The following is a 14,649-nucleotide window of genomic DNA, read 5'->3' as shown; positions in this document are numbered from 1 at the left end:
GCACCATACCCTCTGGAGAAACGCCATGAGCTTCTTACACGACACACCTTATTCTAAGCACTTTTCGCTCAACTCGCCGCAGCCCAACCTCTTCCCTGCTGCAGGCCTTGGCCTGAGCCGGAAAACAGAGCCCGGAAGGCCCTTTCTGGCCAAAGTAAGGGCAGAACTTCCAGGATGGAAGAAGCGTGAATGAGACTGCCTGCGGGCTCCACCCTACAGACAGTCGTGGAAAGACGGTACGTCGCCCCTCAGGTGGGCCCCAGTCAACACCCCCACAGCTTCCTCCCCAACCCACCCAATTACCAGACCCCCCACCCCCACCCCCACCCCCCAGGAGACAGCCAGGGCCCCAAAGTCAGGTTTGTCCAATCAGAGGGCGCCCTAGAACCAAAAGATCCGCTCAGCCCCACCCAAGGCCTCTCCTTCTTTCCAAATGACAAATTAGAAGGCAAGTTAAATCGCAAGCAAATCTGAGTGACGGAAGACACAGCCAATCGGCAAGCTAGGAAAATGACTACCCGCCAGTCGCGGTGACTAGGACGAACCCTGCCCCCCTCCCCCCAACACAGACACACTCGGCACGGGACGACCGACCGCATTACCTCGTGAGACACACATTCCAGCGACCGCAGTTCGCTACAATAGCGGCAGAAGTACAGCTGCGACAGCGGGGCCCGGACCTTCTTCTCTCCCTGGACGAGGTAGAGCACCCTCTCTGATTGCAGCAAGGACGCCATCTTGGAGGGGGAGGAGCCGACGACGCGCTCGCCGCGTCACGTGACCCGAGAGCCTGCGTTTCTCTCGCCGCCTTTCCTACGTCTTTCGTCCGACGCTTTGCGTCAAGCTTCCGACCGCGGGGGCGCGGGGCGCGGGGCGGAAGCCGGTGCGCGTGCGCGGCCGGGCATCCGCGGTTTCTCCCCAGCGCTGCGGTGAACTTTTGCTCCCTGGACGGGAAGTCCGACCTTTCTGTGGTTAAGCACGCAGTCAACTGATCGAACACAGACAGGCCGGTGCTCTCCTTTTTCCTTATTTCTCCCCCAAAAGAAAGGCTGCTCTTTTGTTCTATTTACAGCTGCCCCTCCTGCCCTCGCCTTCCAGGCCAACCTTCGGAAGGCGGAGGGAGGGTCTCGGGGACAGAGTCCTCTGGGACTGGAAAGTTAGGAGTCGCGCCAGCAATTTCTCTGGACTGCCTTGTCACTGACCTGTAGGAGGTCTGCACAGGCGTTATCTCGTTTCAGATTTCTTAGACTGTGAGTTCCTGCACATCGAAGCCGTGTCTCATTCATTTCCCGGTTTCGAGTACTTAAAATTAGACTAAGTCTATATTATGAGCGTTGGGTAAGTTATTGATTAACGGAGGAATTAAGTCCATGAGTGAACGATGTTGCTAGGTGTCATTTACCTTTTTTTTTTTTTCCTAAAGATTTACTTATTCACGAGAGACACAGAGACAGAGAGAGAGGCAGAGGGAGAAGCAGGCTCCACGCAGGGAGCCCGACGTGGGACTCGATCCCGGGTCTCCAGGATCACGGCCTGGGCGGAAGGCGGCGCTAAACCGCTGAGCCACCAGGGCTGCCCCCTTTTATTCGAATGCATACACTTTGGGACGCCTGGGTGGCTCAGCGGTTGAGCATCTTCCTTTGGCTCAGAGCGTGATCCCGCATCTGGCTCCCCGCTCAGTGGGGAGCCTGCTTGTCCCTCAGCCTCTCCCTCTGTGTCTCTCTCTCTGAATCTCTCATGAATAAATAAAATCTTTTTTAAAAAGCTTAAATATGTAAAATGACCACTTAGGACCCGCCTCTCTCGTGAATAAATAAATAAATAAATAAATAAATAATCTTTAGAAAAGGCTTAAATGTGTAAAATGACCCCTCAGGACCCGCCTAGCAGGGGCGGGAGCCTAGCAGGTGCCTGCCACCAGTTCTGTGCTCTTCTCATCCTACTAATGTATTATTTACCTGCCTGATATTGGAGTTGGTGACTGAGAAGAAAATGGAACTGAATGTTAATATTAGCTAACATCTATTGAATACTCATCGAGGGCAATAAGCTGTGACAAAACCTTATGTACACTGTCTCATTTAATTTCAACAAAAAACCCCGAAAGGTAAGTACTGTCATTTCTGTTTTGCAGCCCTGGGAAACTGAGGCTCAGAGAGTTTCAATGACTCATCTAAGATTTCATAAACAGCGGCAGAACACTGTTCTGACTCCAGAGCTTGCTTGCATTATTCCTATGCACGCTGCCTCTAGCATGTTTCCCCCCAGCTTTATTGAGATACAATTGACAACTTAAAATTATATGTATTTAAGGTGTACACCCAGATAATTTGATATACATTGTGAAGTAATGAACTCAAGCTAATTAACATATCCATCACCTCACATGACTCTTTCTTTTTAAGATCTTATTTATCCATGAGAGACTCACAGAGGCAGAGACCTAATGAGAGGAAGAAGCAGGATCCCTGCAGGAAGCCTGATGTAGGACTGGATCCCAGGACCCCAGGATCATGCCCTGTGCTAAAGGCAGAAGCTCAACCACCGAGCCACCCAGGTGCCCCTATTTCTTTCCTTCTTTCTGATGAGAACACTTAAGATCTACCCTCTTAGTAAATTTCAAGAATATACAATATTGTTAACTGTGATCACATTGTTAAATGTTAAATCCCCAGAAGTTATTCATTTTGCATAACTGAAATTTTGTACCCCTTGATGAACCAGTCTTCATTTCCTCTTCCCGCAGCCCTTGGCAACAACCACTCTCTCCACTTCTATGAGTTTGTCTGCTTTAAAATCCATATATAAATGAAATAATGCAATATTTTATCTTTCTGGGTCTGACTTATTTCACTTAACATAATGTCCTCCAGGTTCATCCATGTTGCTACAAATGGCAGGAGATAATATATTTACGTTTATATTATATTTATATATCAGTTATTATGTATATTTATATATCACATTTTCTTTATTCATCTGTTGACATTTACATTGTTTCCATATCTTGGCTATTGTGAATAATGCTGAAATGATCATGGGAGTGCAGCTATCTCTAAGATTCTGATTTCGTTCTTTTGGCTATATACCTGGAAATGGGACTGCTGGATCATAAGAGTTCTATTTTTAATTTTTTGAGGAACGTCCATAATGCTTTCTGTAGTGGCTATACCAGTTTACATTCCCACAGAAGTGCACAATAGTTCTCTTTTCTCCATCCTCAACAACATTTGTTATCATTTGTCTGATAATGGCCATTCTAACAAGTGTGAGGTGTGAGGTCATTATGGTTTTGATTTGCATTTCTCTGATGATTAGTGATGTTGAGAACCTTTTCATATAGCTGATGGTCATTTGTATGTTTTCTTTAGAGACATACCTATTTAGGTCCTTTGCCCAGTTTTAAGTTGGGGTATTTATATTTATTTAGCCATATATTTTGGATATTAACCCCTTATCAAATATGATTTGTAAATATTTTCTTCCATTCTATAGGTTGTCTTTATATTCTGTTGATTGTTTTCTTTGCTATGCAGAAGGTTTTTTAGTTTGATGGAATCCCACTTGTCTATTTTTGTTCTTTGTTGCCTGTGCTTTTAGGGTCATATCCAAGCAATCATTGCCCAGACCAATGTCAAGAAGTTTTTTCCCTGCGTTTACTTCTGATAGTTTTGATTTCAGTTCTTCTGTTTAAGTCTACAATACATTTTGAGTTAACTTTCTATATGATATGAAATAAGGGTCCAATTCCATTCTGTTGTATGTGGATATCCAATTTTCCAACACCATTTACTTCAGAGACTATCTTTTCTTGTCAAAGATCAGTTGACTGTTGATGTATGGATTTATTTTGTGACTCTATTCTGTTCCATTGGTCTATATGTCTCTTTTTATTCCTGTTTTGATTACTATAGCTTGTAACATATTTTAAAATCAGGATGTATGATGCCTCTAGCTTTGTTCTTTTTGCTTAAGATTGACTTGGTTACTCAGAAGTCTTTTGTGGTTCCATATAAATTTTAGAGTTGTTTTTTCTATTTCTGTAAAGAATGCATTTGTGATTTTGATGGGGATGGCACTGAATCAGTAGATCATAGATCACTTTGGATAGTGTGGACATTTTAGCAATATTAATTCTTCTAATTCATGAACACTTTCCATTTATTATCTTCTTTAATTTCATTCATCAGTGCTTTATAACTTTTAGTGTACAAATCTTTCACCTCTCTGGTTAAGTTTATTCTTAAGTATTTTATTTAATGAATTTATTTTCTATCATAAATGAGATTGTCTTCCTAATTTCCTTCTTAATTTTCCTTTTATGTTTTCAGATAGCTTGTTGTTAGTGTATAGAAACACTACTGGCAAAGGAAACAAGAGCAAAAATGAACTATTGGGGCTTCATCAAGATAATAAGATTTTACACAGCAAAAGAAACAGTCAGCAAAACTAAAAGGTAACCTATACAATGGGAGAAGATATTTGCAAATGGCATATCAGATGAAGGGCTAGTATCCAAGATCTATAAAGAACTTATCAAACTCACCACCCAAAAGTCAGATAATCCAGTCAAGAAATGAGCAGAAGATAGGAACTTGTATAAAGAAGACATACAGACAGCCAACAGACATGAAAAAATGTTCAACATTACTTGGCATCAGGGAAATACAAGTCAAAGCCACAATAAGATACCACCTCACACCAGTTAGAATGGCTAAGATAAATGTCAGGAAATGACAAATGTTGGCAAGGATGCAGAGAAAGGAGAACCCTCTTACACTGTTGGTGGGAATGCAAGATGGTGCAGCCACTCTGGAAAACAGTATGGAGGTTCCTCAAAAAGTTAAAAATAGAGCTATCCTATGACCCAGGAATTTCACTACTAAGTATTTTGCCCAAGGATACAAATGTAGTGATCCAAAGGGGCCTCCACACCCCAATGTTAATAGCAGTAATCCACAATAACCAAGCTATGGAAAGAGCCAAGATGTCTATTGATGGATGAATGGATAAAGAAGATATGGTATATATATAAAATGGAATATTACTCAGCCATCAGAAAGGTTGAAATCTTATCATTTACATCAACATGGTTGGAACTGGAAGGTATTATGCTAAGCAAAATAAGTTAATCAGAGAAATAATTATCATATGGTTTCACTCATAAGAGAAATATAAGAAACAGTACAGAGGATCATAGGGGAAGGGAGGGAAAAACGGAATGGGAGGAAATCAAAGAGGGAGACAAACCATGAGAGACTTTTAACTATGGGAAAGAAACTGAGGGTTGCTGAAGGGGAGATGGGGTAACTGGGTGATGGGCATTAAGGAGGGCATGTAATGTGAGGGCATGTGATGGGTGTTACATGCAACTCATGAATTACCTAACTCTACATCTGAAAATAATGATGTTCTATATGTTGGCTAATTGAATTTAAATTTAAAAAATTAAAAAAAACATTACTGATTTTTACATGTTGATTTTGTACGTAGCAACTTGGCTGATTATTAGTTTCAACAGTTTTTTTGTTGAGTCTTCAGAGTTTTCTATATATATAATAACATCATCTATGAACACAGATAATGTTACTTTTTCCCTTCTGATTTGGATACCTTTTATTTATTTTTCTTGTCTATTTACTCTGGCTAGGACTTCAAGTACTATGTGGAATAGAAGTTATGAAAGTGTGCATCCTTGCCTTGCACCAGATCTGAGAAGAAAAGCTTTTTAGTTTTTCCCAACTGATTATATTAGTTGTGCGCTTTTCATGTATGGCCTTTATCATGTTGAGGTAAGTTCCTTCTATGCTCATTTTGGTGAGATTTTAATCAAGAATGAATTTGAATTTTGTCAAATACCTTTTCTGTGTCTGCTGAGATGATCATGTGGTTTCTTTCATTTTTAAAATATATTATGTCACATTGATTGATTTGTATATTTTGAATCATCCCTTGCATCCCAGGGATAAATCCCAATTGGTCATGATATATGATCCTTTTTAATGTGCTATTGAATTTTGTTTGTTTGAAGATTTTTATATCTATATTAATTAGGGATATTGGCCTGTAGTTTTCTTTTTTTGTGGTTTTTGTCTGGTTTTGGAATCCGGGTGAAGCTGGCTTCCTAAAACGAATTTGGAAGTGGTTCCTCTTCTTCTGTTTTTAAAAGAACGTATAAAGGATTGGTATTAATTTTTTCTGAATGTTTGGTAGAATTCACCAGTGAAGCCATCTGGTCCTGGGCTTTTCTTACTGGAAAGTTGATTACCGATAGTTGCCTCATTTGTTATGGGTCTGTTCAGGCTTTCTATTTCTTCTTGATTCAAATTTTAGTAGGTTGTATATTTCTAGGAATTTGTCCATTTATCTGGGGTATGTGGTTTGTTGGCATAAAATTGTTCACAATAACCTTATATGATCCTTTTGTTTCTCAGGCATCCATTGTAATGTGTTCTCTTTCATTTGTGATTTCACATGAGTCTTTTCAATGATTTTCTTAGTCTATCTAGGGATTTGTCAGTTCTATCTATCTATCTATTTATTTATTAGATTTTTATTTATTTATTTTTAAAGATTTTATTTATTTATTTGATAGAGCACGCACAAGCAGGGGGAGAGGCAGGCAGAAGGGGAGGGAGAAGCAGACTCCCCACTGAGCAGGGAGCCTGATGCTGGGCTGATCCCAGGACCTTGGGATCATGAACAGAACCAAAGGCAGATGCTTAACCAACTGAGCCACCCAGGCGCCCACTATTTGTCTTCTTAAAAAGCCAACTCTTAACTTGTGTTGATTTTTTTCTATTATTTTATTCTCCATTTTTTTTTTTTTTAGTTCAATTCTAATCTTTATTATTTCCTTCATTTTGCTAACTTTGGGCTTAGTTTGTACTTCCTTTTTTTAGTTCTTTGAAGTATAAAGTTAGGTTTCTAAATTTGAGATCTTTTTTAATATAGGCATTTATTGTTATAAACCTAACTTTTGGTACTGCTTTTTCTGCGTCCCATAACTTTTGGTACACAGTGTTTTCATTTTCATTTGTCTTGAGATATTTTAAAAATTCCCCTTTTTAAAAAGATTTATTTATTTATTTGAGAGAGAAAGAGTGGTGGGGGGGGAGAAACTCAGGCAGACTCCCTGCAGCTCGATCCCACCCCCCATGAGATCATGACCTGAGCCAAAATCACAAAATCAGGTACTTAACCAACTGAGCTACCCAGGCGTCCCTCAGATTCTCTTTCGATTTCCTCTCTGACCCAATGGTTGTTCAAGTATGTTGTTTAGTTTCCGTGTATTTCTGAATTTTGCCATTTTCTTGCTGTTACTGATTTCTAGTTTCATTCCATTGTGTTCAGAGAAGATATTTAGAATGATTTTGATCTTCTTAATTTTGAAGTCTGATTTTGTGGCCTAACATGTGATCTATTCTGGAGGAAGATCCGTGTGTGGTTGAGAAGGTGTTTTCTGCTGCTGTTAGGTGGGATATTCTGCTAATGTCTATTAGTCTGTGTGATCTACGGTGTTGTTCAAGTCAACTGTTCCTTTATCGTTTTCTGTCTGGATATTCTATTCATTAATGCAGGTGGCGTACTGAAGTCCCCTTGTTCTACTGTCTTCGGTCTTCAGATCTGTTAATATTTGCTTTATATATCTACATGTTCTGTTGTTGGCATAAAATTTTTGTTATGATGATGTTAGTAATATCTTACATATAATATAGCACTTTTTGATTTATAAGTGCTTTCATATATATTATCTCACAGTTTGTGTCACATTCTAACAATTTAAGCCTAAAAATCAGTAAATTCCATTTACTCTGATCTCTTATTCACCAAGCAATAGTTTCATAGTTGGACTCTGCTCTTAGAAGAAAATGTATTAACAGCCAACTGCTTTGCAGTTGTACCTTATGTTAATGAATTCTTTGGCCTCATGGCTTATAACCTGGTCTCTGCTAAGTGTTAATCACTTTTTACTGGACTGATCTCCTCTGGTAAAATCAAGTCCCAGAGCCTGCAGGTAAAGAGAGAGTACAGACTGGAGCTGACTCCACATGAAATATAGTTTTTGGAACACTGGATTTGAACAGTTTGATTCAATGGACAATTATCTGGTTTCTTTTTTTCTTTTTCTTTTTCTTTTTCTTTTTCTTTTTCTTTTTCTTTTTTTTTTAGATTTTATTTATTTATTCATGACAGAGAGAGACAGAGACAGAGACACAGGCAGAGGGAGAAGCAGGCTACATGCAGGAAGCCTGATGTGGGACTTGATCCAGAGTCTCCAGGATCACACTCCAGGCCAAAGGCGGCGCTACACTGCTGGGCCACCGGGGCTGCCCCAATTATCTGGTTTCTATGTGGCAGGAGGAGGGAGGGAACCAGGGATAAATGAGATAGTTCCTGCCCTCAAAGGTCTCAGAGTCTAGGCCCTAGAGCAGTGTTTCTCAAAAGTGGCCCTGGATCAAGAATTACCATTATAAATGTAGTTTCCAGGCCCTTATCAAGACCCAAATTAGAATTTGGGGGGTTCCCAGAAATCTAAATCTCTATTAAGCTTGCAGGTGAATCTCATGTCCACAATATTGGAGAACCACTGTTTTTTGGTAATCATTGGTTAATTTTCTGCCTTTGGCCCCAGGACTGAGCATGGCTGGCCTTGTCTCTGCTACTTTCTGATCATTGGTAGCACTGCCTTGCAGGATGTCAAATGTTCTCTGTGCACTATGCTATGGAATATGGATAGTCTCCAGTGGCAGAAAATGAAAGCATCCTGCCTATCTCTTGCCAGGCCTCTCTCCCCACTTCAGGGGCTGGCTTCTATTCTCCTTGATTCTGGTTCCACAGAGCCCTACCTGTCAAACTCTGAAAATTAGACCTCACTTTGGAGATCTGTGTTCCAGTGCCAACTTCAGCCCCCAGGCCCAGGTCCCCCCCAAACCTTTTTACTTTTATTTTATTTTTATTTTTACTTTTATTTTTTTAAAGATTTATTTACTTATGATAGACATAGAGAGAGAGAGAGAGAGGCAGAGACACAGGAGGAGGGAGAAGCAGGCTCCATGCCGGGAGGCTGACGTGGGACTCGATCCCCGGACTCCAGGATCGCGCCCTGGGCCAAAGGCAGGCGCTAAACCGCTGAGCCATCCAGGGATCCCCCTTTTTACTTTTTTTTTTTAATAAGATCTTTTTTTTTTAAGATTTATTTATTTTTTATTCATGATAGACATAGAGAGGCAGGCAGAGACACAGGCAGAGGGAGAAGCAGGCTCCATGCACCGGGAGCCCGACGCAGGACTCGATCCCGGGACTCCAGGATTGCGCCCTGGGCCAAAGGCAGGCACTAAACCGCTGAGCCACCCAGGGATCCCCCGCCTTTTTACTTTTAACTCTATGATTACTACATGAATACTTTCTTGGGATCCCTCTGGGAATCCATGTGGCAAACCTGGAGGTGTAAAAGAGTGAACATTCTATGGGACAATCATTGACGAATGTAGGGTGGGAACCTGTGAATAAATGCCCCCCTCTTCTTTCTCCTAGATGTCCTCTGCGTGTTTTTAGAGGGTACCAGCAGGATTGAGCCCTAGTTGCATTCAGTGGTGACGAGCTTGATAATGTGCCCCTGTACTGACCTTCCTTCCAACTGGTTGACTTTGCTCTCTGCCTGCAAGTTCCTTTCTCTTGTTTAAGGGGGGGGGGGGTGTTTGAGGCTAAGATAGAGACCCAAAAGTGGAGCTGCCAAATAACTGGTAACCACAGTTAATACTTAATGGAAATGAGCTATTGTGAAAAGACCAGACCAGTTTATACTCTCACCATAAGTATCTGAGACTTCCATTTCCACTTGTTTTGCCAACATGGAATGTTATCAAATATGAGTGAATAATTTTACACTTTCTAGCTGTGTGGTCTTGAAAAAGCTGTTTTCACCTCTGAGTCTTGTTTCATAACCCATAGAATGGAAAGAATAATCCTTGTTTTGGTGTAAATAGAAAATCACCATGTCTGTGAAAGCACTCTGTAAGCTATGTAGTAGTAGGCACTTGTAACAAAGGGTCCCTAATTATACCAAGTATGAAAAACCCAAAGGGTTTTCCTTTCCCTAAGGAACTCTTCAGAGTAAATTCACAATAACGACTAAAAAAAACTGGACTCAGTCACACTGTGGCCAAATGAGATCTTGAGAAGGCCTGAAATTGAGCCCCCATATCAAAGTCTCTGGGTCTTCTGTAGCTTAAGAACCCTAGAGGCTTGGTCTAACCTGTGCTGGCCATCTACCTGCGCCACCCTTCTCATTTTGGTTTCCTGCTAGAAAACTGCATTAATCACAGGTTTCCTGGCATTGAATTTGCACACTCATCTAAAAGTCATGGTAAGTGAACAGAGGGGAAAGAAAAAAAGCCCCCATTTCTTCAAACCCCTCCTGTAGCTTATTTCCCAAGGGTAAATATGGCAGAGGGCTACAACCATGCCTTCATTCTGGGAGAGTGTCCACAGACTCAACTTGGAATTGATTTTTCTAGAGCTTCTTACCTTGCCCCATATCCCTGCTTCTCCTGTTATAGCTATACCCTTACTCTCACCTAGCTGCCCCAGCCAAAAACCTAGAGACTTCCTAGGTGGCTCTTACCTTTTGATCCTACCTCCTGAATAGCTCATCCACCTGCCTCTCTTCATTCTCATAGCTATTGCCTTAATTCAGTTTTACTGTTTTTTCTCTTGGGTCTGTTGCAGCATCCTGACTGCTACTTGGTTTGCTCTCCACTTTGAGCTAGAGCAATGTTTCTGAAAGCCGTATTTTGATCTTGATCCTTTTTTGTTGTTCAGCTTTCTCCAGTGGCTCTCCAATACCTACAGGAAACATCCCCAAACTCTTGGGATAGCATATAAGGTTTCTCCAGGCCCTGGGGCCTTCCTACCTCTTCAGCCTCATCTTTCAAACACCTCCTACTTGCACTCAAGGCTGATGTCTCTTGCTGAGCCAACAAGAAGAATGGGCTGTGTCCTTGTATGCCTTCATGCCTCTGTACATGCAGTTCCCTCCTCCAGCTCAAGGTTAATTTCCTCAGTGAAACCTTGTCTGAATCTACAAAAAGGGATTGGACATGCTTGCCTTTGTCCCACAGCTGTGTCCTGTTAGAGCAACTGACATACTTCTTTGTCTTTGTTTTTTTTTTTTTTTTTTTTTTTTTTTTTTTTTTAGCAAATCTATCTTCCCTTCCAGATCATGGCCTGGCAAAGGGCCTGGCCCAGAATAGGGACTCAATAAATTCGGTTTGATGACATACATCTGGGATTATTTATTATGTGCACAAATTGCTAAGTCTGCTCACATTGCCTAATAGATATTGTTCACAAGTCACCTAACATACATACAACAAGCCTATACGACAGGTGCTATCACTATGAACTCAGTCTTACAGATGAAGAAACAGGTTCAGGGAAACTTAAGGACCTTGCCCAAGGTCACACTAATAGAAAGTGGATGAACCCAGGTTACCTAACTCCACATTCTACCATCTTACAGACTACATAGACCACGGTTTGGCAAACTTGTTCTGTAAAGGGCCAGATCTGTAAAGGGCCAGATTGCAAATATTTTGGGCTTTGAAGGCCAAGGGACAAAATCAAGGATATTATGTAGCTATATAACAAGAGAGAAAACTTCTGTTCCATCTTTCTGGATTGCCATTGCAGGCACATTGCCCCAAGTTGGAGACCTTCCCCCAGCAGAGAGAGAGAGAAAAGGCCAGTGGTAGGGGATGGGGTAAGGGGGACAAGAGAGAGGCTGCCACCATGCTCAGTTTAACTTTCTTCCCCAGTGACCTATATCTGGGTGCTCTTCTCTCCTCCCAAGGGAGTCTGGCCATCTCAACTGGGACAGATTGAGATTCCACTGCTCAGTGACCGGCAGTCACCAGTAGCAGAATCCCCAGTGTAGGCAGCTACCAGCATGGGCCCTAGGCAGCAGCAAAACACAAGTACTGGGGCTGGGAGGCAGGCCCTGGGAGCAGTGAGAGAAAGAGGGACATAGGAGGATGCCTGGCTCGGTTTCCAAGACTTACAGTGCCAGTCTGCTTCGGCAGCCTGCAACTGCAGGCTTCAGAGAAACAGGCAGTAGCCATGGGCTGGAGTTTGCTATCTCTTGCCTATGATAGCATCCTGGTATAGTAGACTGGATGACTTAGAAACATCACAGACTAGAAAGATCCTGCTTTAATCCTTCATTTTTCAATGAAAATGAGGTTGAGAAAGTTAAAGAAATATGCTGCATTTTCTGATTTCTGGTACAGTATTCCATTTTCTCATTTCATAAATGAACTTTCCTGCTTCATGGTACATCAGTTAATTCGTATCCATGACTGAGTAAGAAACCAGTTGCTCCTCTAACAACACTTAAAAAAAAAAAAAAAAAGAAGGGGAGCCTGGGTGGCTCAGTCAGTTAGGCATCTGCCTTCAGCTTGGGTCATGATCTCAGGGTCCTGGGATCCAGCCCTGCATCAGGATCCCTGCCCAGTGGGAAGTCTGCTTCTTTCTTTCTTTCTTTCTTTCTTTCTTTCTTTCTTTCTTTCTTTCTTTCTTTCTTTCTTTCTTTCTTTCTCTCTCTCTCTCTCTCTCTCTCTCCTCTCTCTCTCTCTCAAATAAATAGCATCTTTTTTAAAAAATAAGGAAGGAAGAAAGCAAATATAAGAGGAAGTGGGGATCCCTGGGTGGCGCAGCGGTTTGGCGCCTGCCTTTGGCCCAGGGCGCGATCCTGGAGACCCGGGATCGAATCCCACATCGGGCTCCCGGTGCATGGAGCCTGCTTCTCTCTCTGCCTCTCTCTCTCTCTCTCTCTCTCTCTCTCTCTCTGTGACCATCATAAATAAATAAAAATTTAAAAAAAAAAGAGGAAGTGGTATGCTAATGGATAGTTTGTTCAATTTTACCTTGGAAGTTTGCTGGGATGGCATCCTTCCCATTTGAGGCATGTGAGTTTTACATCTCTAGAATGCTGTCCCCTTGGCTTCCACGGGACTTTTCCAAGCACACGTCAAGCCAAAGCAAAGCCTGTCCCCTACCCTCTCCCTTCTCTGGGTTTAGTAGACCAATGGAAAGCTGATTTCAGTTCTGTGGCCCATAGAACACTTCCTTTGTGCTCTCCTGAGAATGCAGAGACACGAGCTGGGTGTCATCTTTCAGCTGGAGAGTGCACAGGGTGACCTCGGGCTAACCACTGCAGCAGTACAGCTGTTACCCAACTGTTGCTAGTGCTTGAGGCAGACCTCCGGCCCCCGAAGTGCTGGCTCACAAGGGCCAGACAGCTCATGACCATGCACATCACTCATTTCCTCCTCCCACTTGTTTGCCAACTCACCCCTGGAAACTCACAATTAGTTCTAGAAACTAGCTCTCATGCAATGAGGGTAAAAGCATGGAAGAGTAGAGCTAGAAGTGACCTTAAAGATGAATTAGTCCACACTCCTTACTGTAAAGATGAGCAAAAGCCAGCCCAGCAAAGGGAAGGGACTTGGTAAGATGCCAGAGGAAGTTGGAGGTGAAGCTAGAGTTTGAACACAGGTCTTCATGCCAAGTTCATTGCTTTCTTGACACTCGGTTGGACCTCCATCTCTACACAGTTCACCGCCTAACTCCAAACCTGACTTCTAGAAGACCACCAGTGTATTGATGGTTGATCTGACTGAAATAGAATCAAAGATTGAATTCCTGCCTCAGTGCCTGACACACAGCAGGCAATCAATAAGCATTTGTTGAATGGATGGATACTACCTTCAGCTATCTGGAACTTGCTGGCAAATGGAAGTCAGTGAATTAAAAAATATATTTTCCTTTTGATCTTTGAGCAATTCCTTCTTTTAGAAGGTAAGAAAGAAATGGGGGGAGGGAGGCAAATTGCAATTTTAGATGGTCAGGGTAGCCCTTTAAGAAAATTGGATTTGAGCAGATATTTGAAGGAAATGGGAAGTAGGCTGATGGTTATTTGGGGAAAGGGCCTTCCTTGCAGAGGATAGCAAAGTCTCTAAGGCCTAGCTAAGGAGCATCAAGGAAGTAGAGGGGCTGTTATGGAGTGAGCAAGGGGGAAATAGTTTAGGAAATGAAATCCCAGAAGTAAGGGGGAGGGGGTACAGCTCATGTAGGGTCTTGGAGGGCATTTTAAAGATATTGTATTTTTGCTCTGAAGGCAGTAGGGAGCTATTGCAGGATTTCAAGCAGAGCAGTGACATAATCTAACTTACATTTTACAAGGGTCACTCTGGATGCTATTTTGAGAATGGACTATAGAAAGACAAAGAAGCAAAGAGTCATTTTGGAGATTACTGCAGTAATCCAGGTGGGATATAACAGTGCCATGGACCAGAAATTCTGACTATTTTGAAGGTAGAGTCTACTTGATTGCCTGATGCCCAGCTTGAGCACATCATGCACGCAGCACAGACTGCCATATGAAGGGTGGTTCGGAGTCATGCATCATAGAGGCTCATGTTGGGTTGGGGAATAATCCATTTCATGGTTTGGCTAAACTCAGCCACTGGGAGTTTATATCCTTATCAAGATTATTTGCTTCTTTCTCAGGTCAAAATAAAAACATCATAGAAAGGATCAGATGCTTTTATGTTTAAAAGAAGGGGATGAAACTAACTTGTCCAGTCT

The 14,649-nt window shown here is 42.1% G+C and overlaps 2 protein-coding genes across 24 annotated transcripts in view; one reads left to right on the top strand and one right to left on the bottom strand.

Annotated features, from left to right (window-relative positions):
* The window catches only part of DCTN4 (dynactin subunit 4), a 29,518-nt gene extending 28,739 nt beyond the window's left edge, over window positions 1-779 (bottom strand). For both annotated transcript variants that reach the window (XM_038535017.1, XM_038535018.1), the window contains exon 1: window positions 603-779. In XM_038535017.1, coding sequence (XP_038390945.1) covers window positions 603-737 — 135 coding nt within the window. In that variant the 5' untranslated portion in view covers window positions 738-779. The remainder of the gene's footprint in view (window positions 1-602) is intronic.
* Window positions 780-2,495: 1,716 nt separating this feature from the next.
* SMIM3 (small integral membrane protein 3) overlaps window positions 2,496-14,649 on the top strand; it is a 44,300-nt gene continuing 32,146 nt past the window's right edge. For 9 of the 22 annotated variants that reach the window (XR_005358424.1, XR_005358419.1, XR_005358418.1 and 6 more), the window contains exons 1-4: window positions 4,395-4,456; window positions 5,651-5,792; window positions 13,617-13,860; window positions 14,245-14,376. The gene's annotated coding sequence lies outside the window, so the exon portion shown is untranslated. Of the gene's footprint in view, window positions 2,558-4,394; window positions 4,457-5,650; window positions 5,793-13,616; window positions 13,861-14,244; window positions 14,377-14,649 lie in introns of those variants that run through there. The other 13 variants (XR_005358425.1, XR_005358416.1, XR_005358415.1 and 10 more) reach the window with 4 other exon arrangements.

The sequence above is a fragment of the Canis lupus genome, chromosome 4 (genome assembly GCF_011100685.1).
Source record: "Canis lupus familiaris isolate Mischka breed German Shepherd chromosome 4, alternate assembly UU_Cfam_GSD_1.0, whole genome shotgun sequence".
NCBI classification, from domain to species: Eukaryota; Metazoa; Chordata; class Mammalia; order Carnivora; family Canidae; genus Canis; species Canis lupus.
The sequence above is the reverse complement of the archived record's forward strand: the minus strand, read 5'-3'. Positions and strand labels throughout refer to the sequence as shown.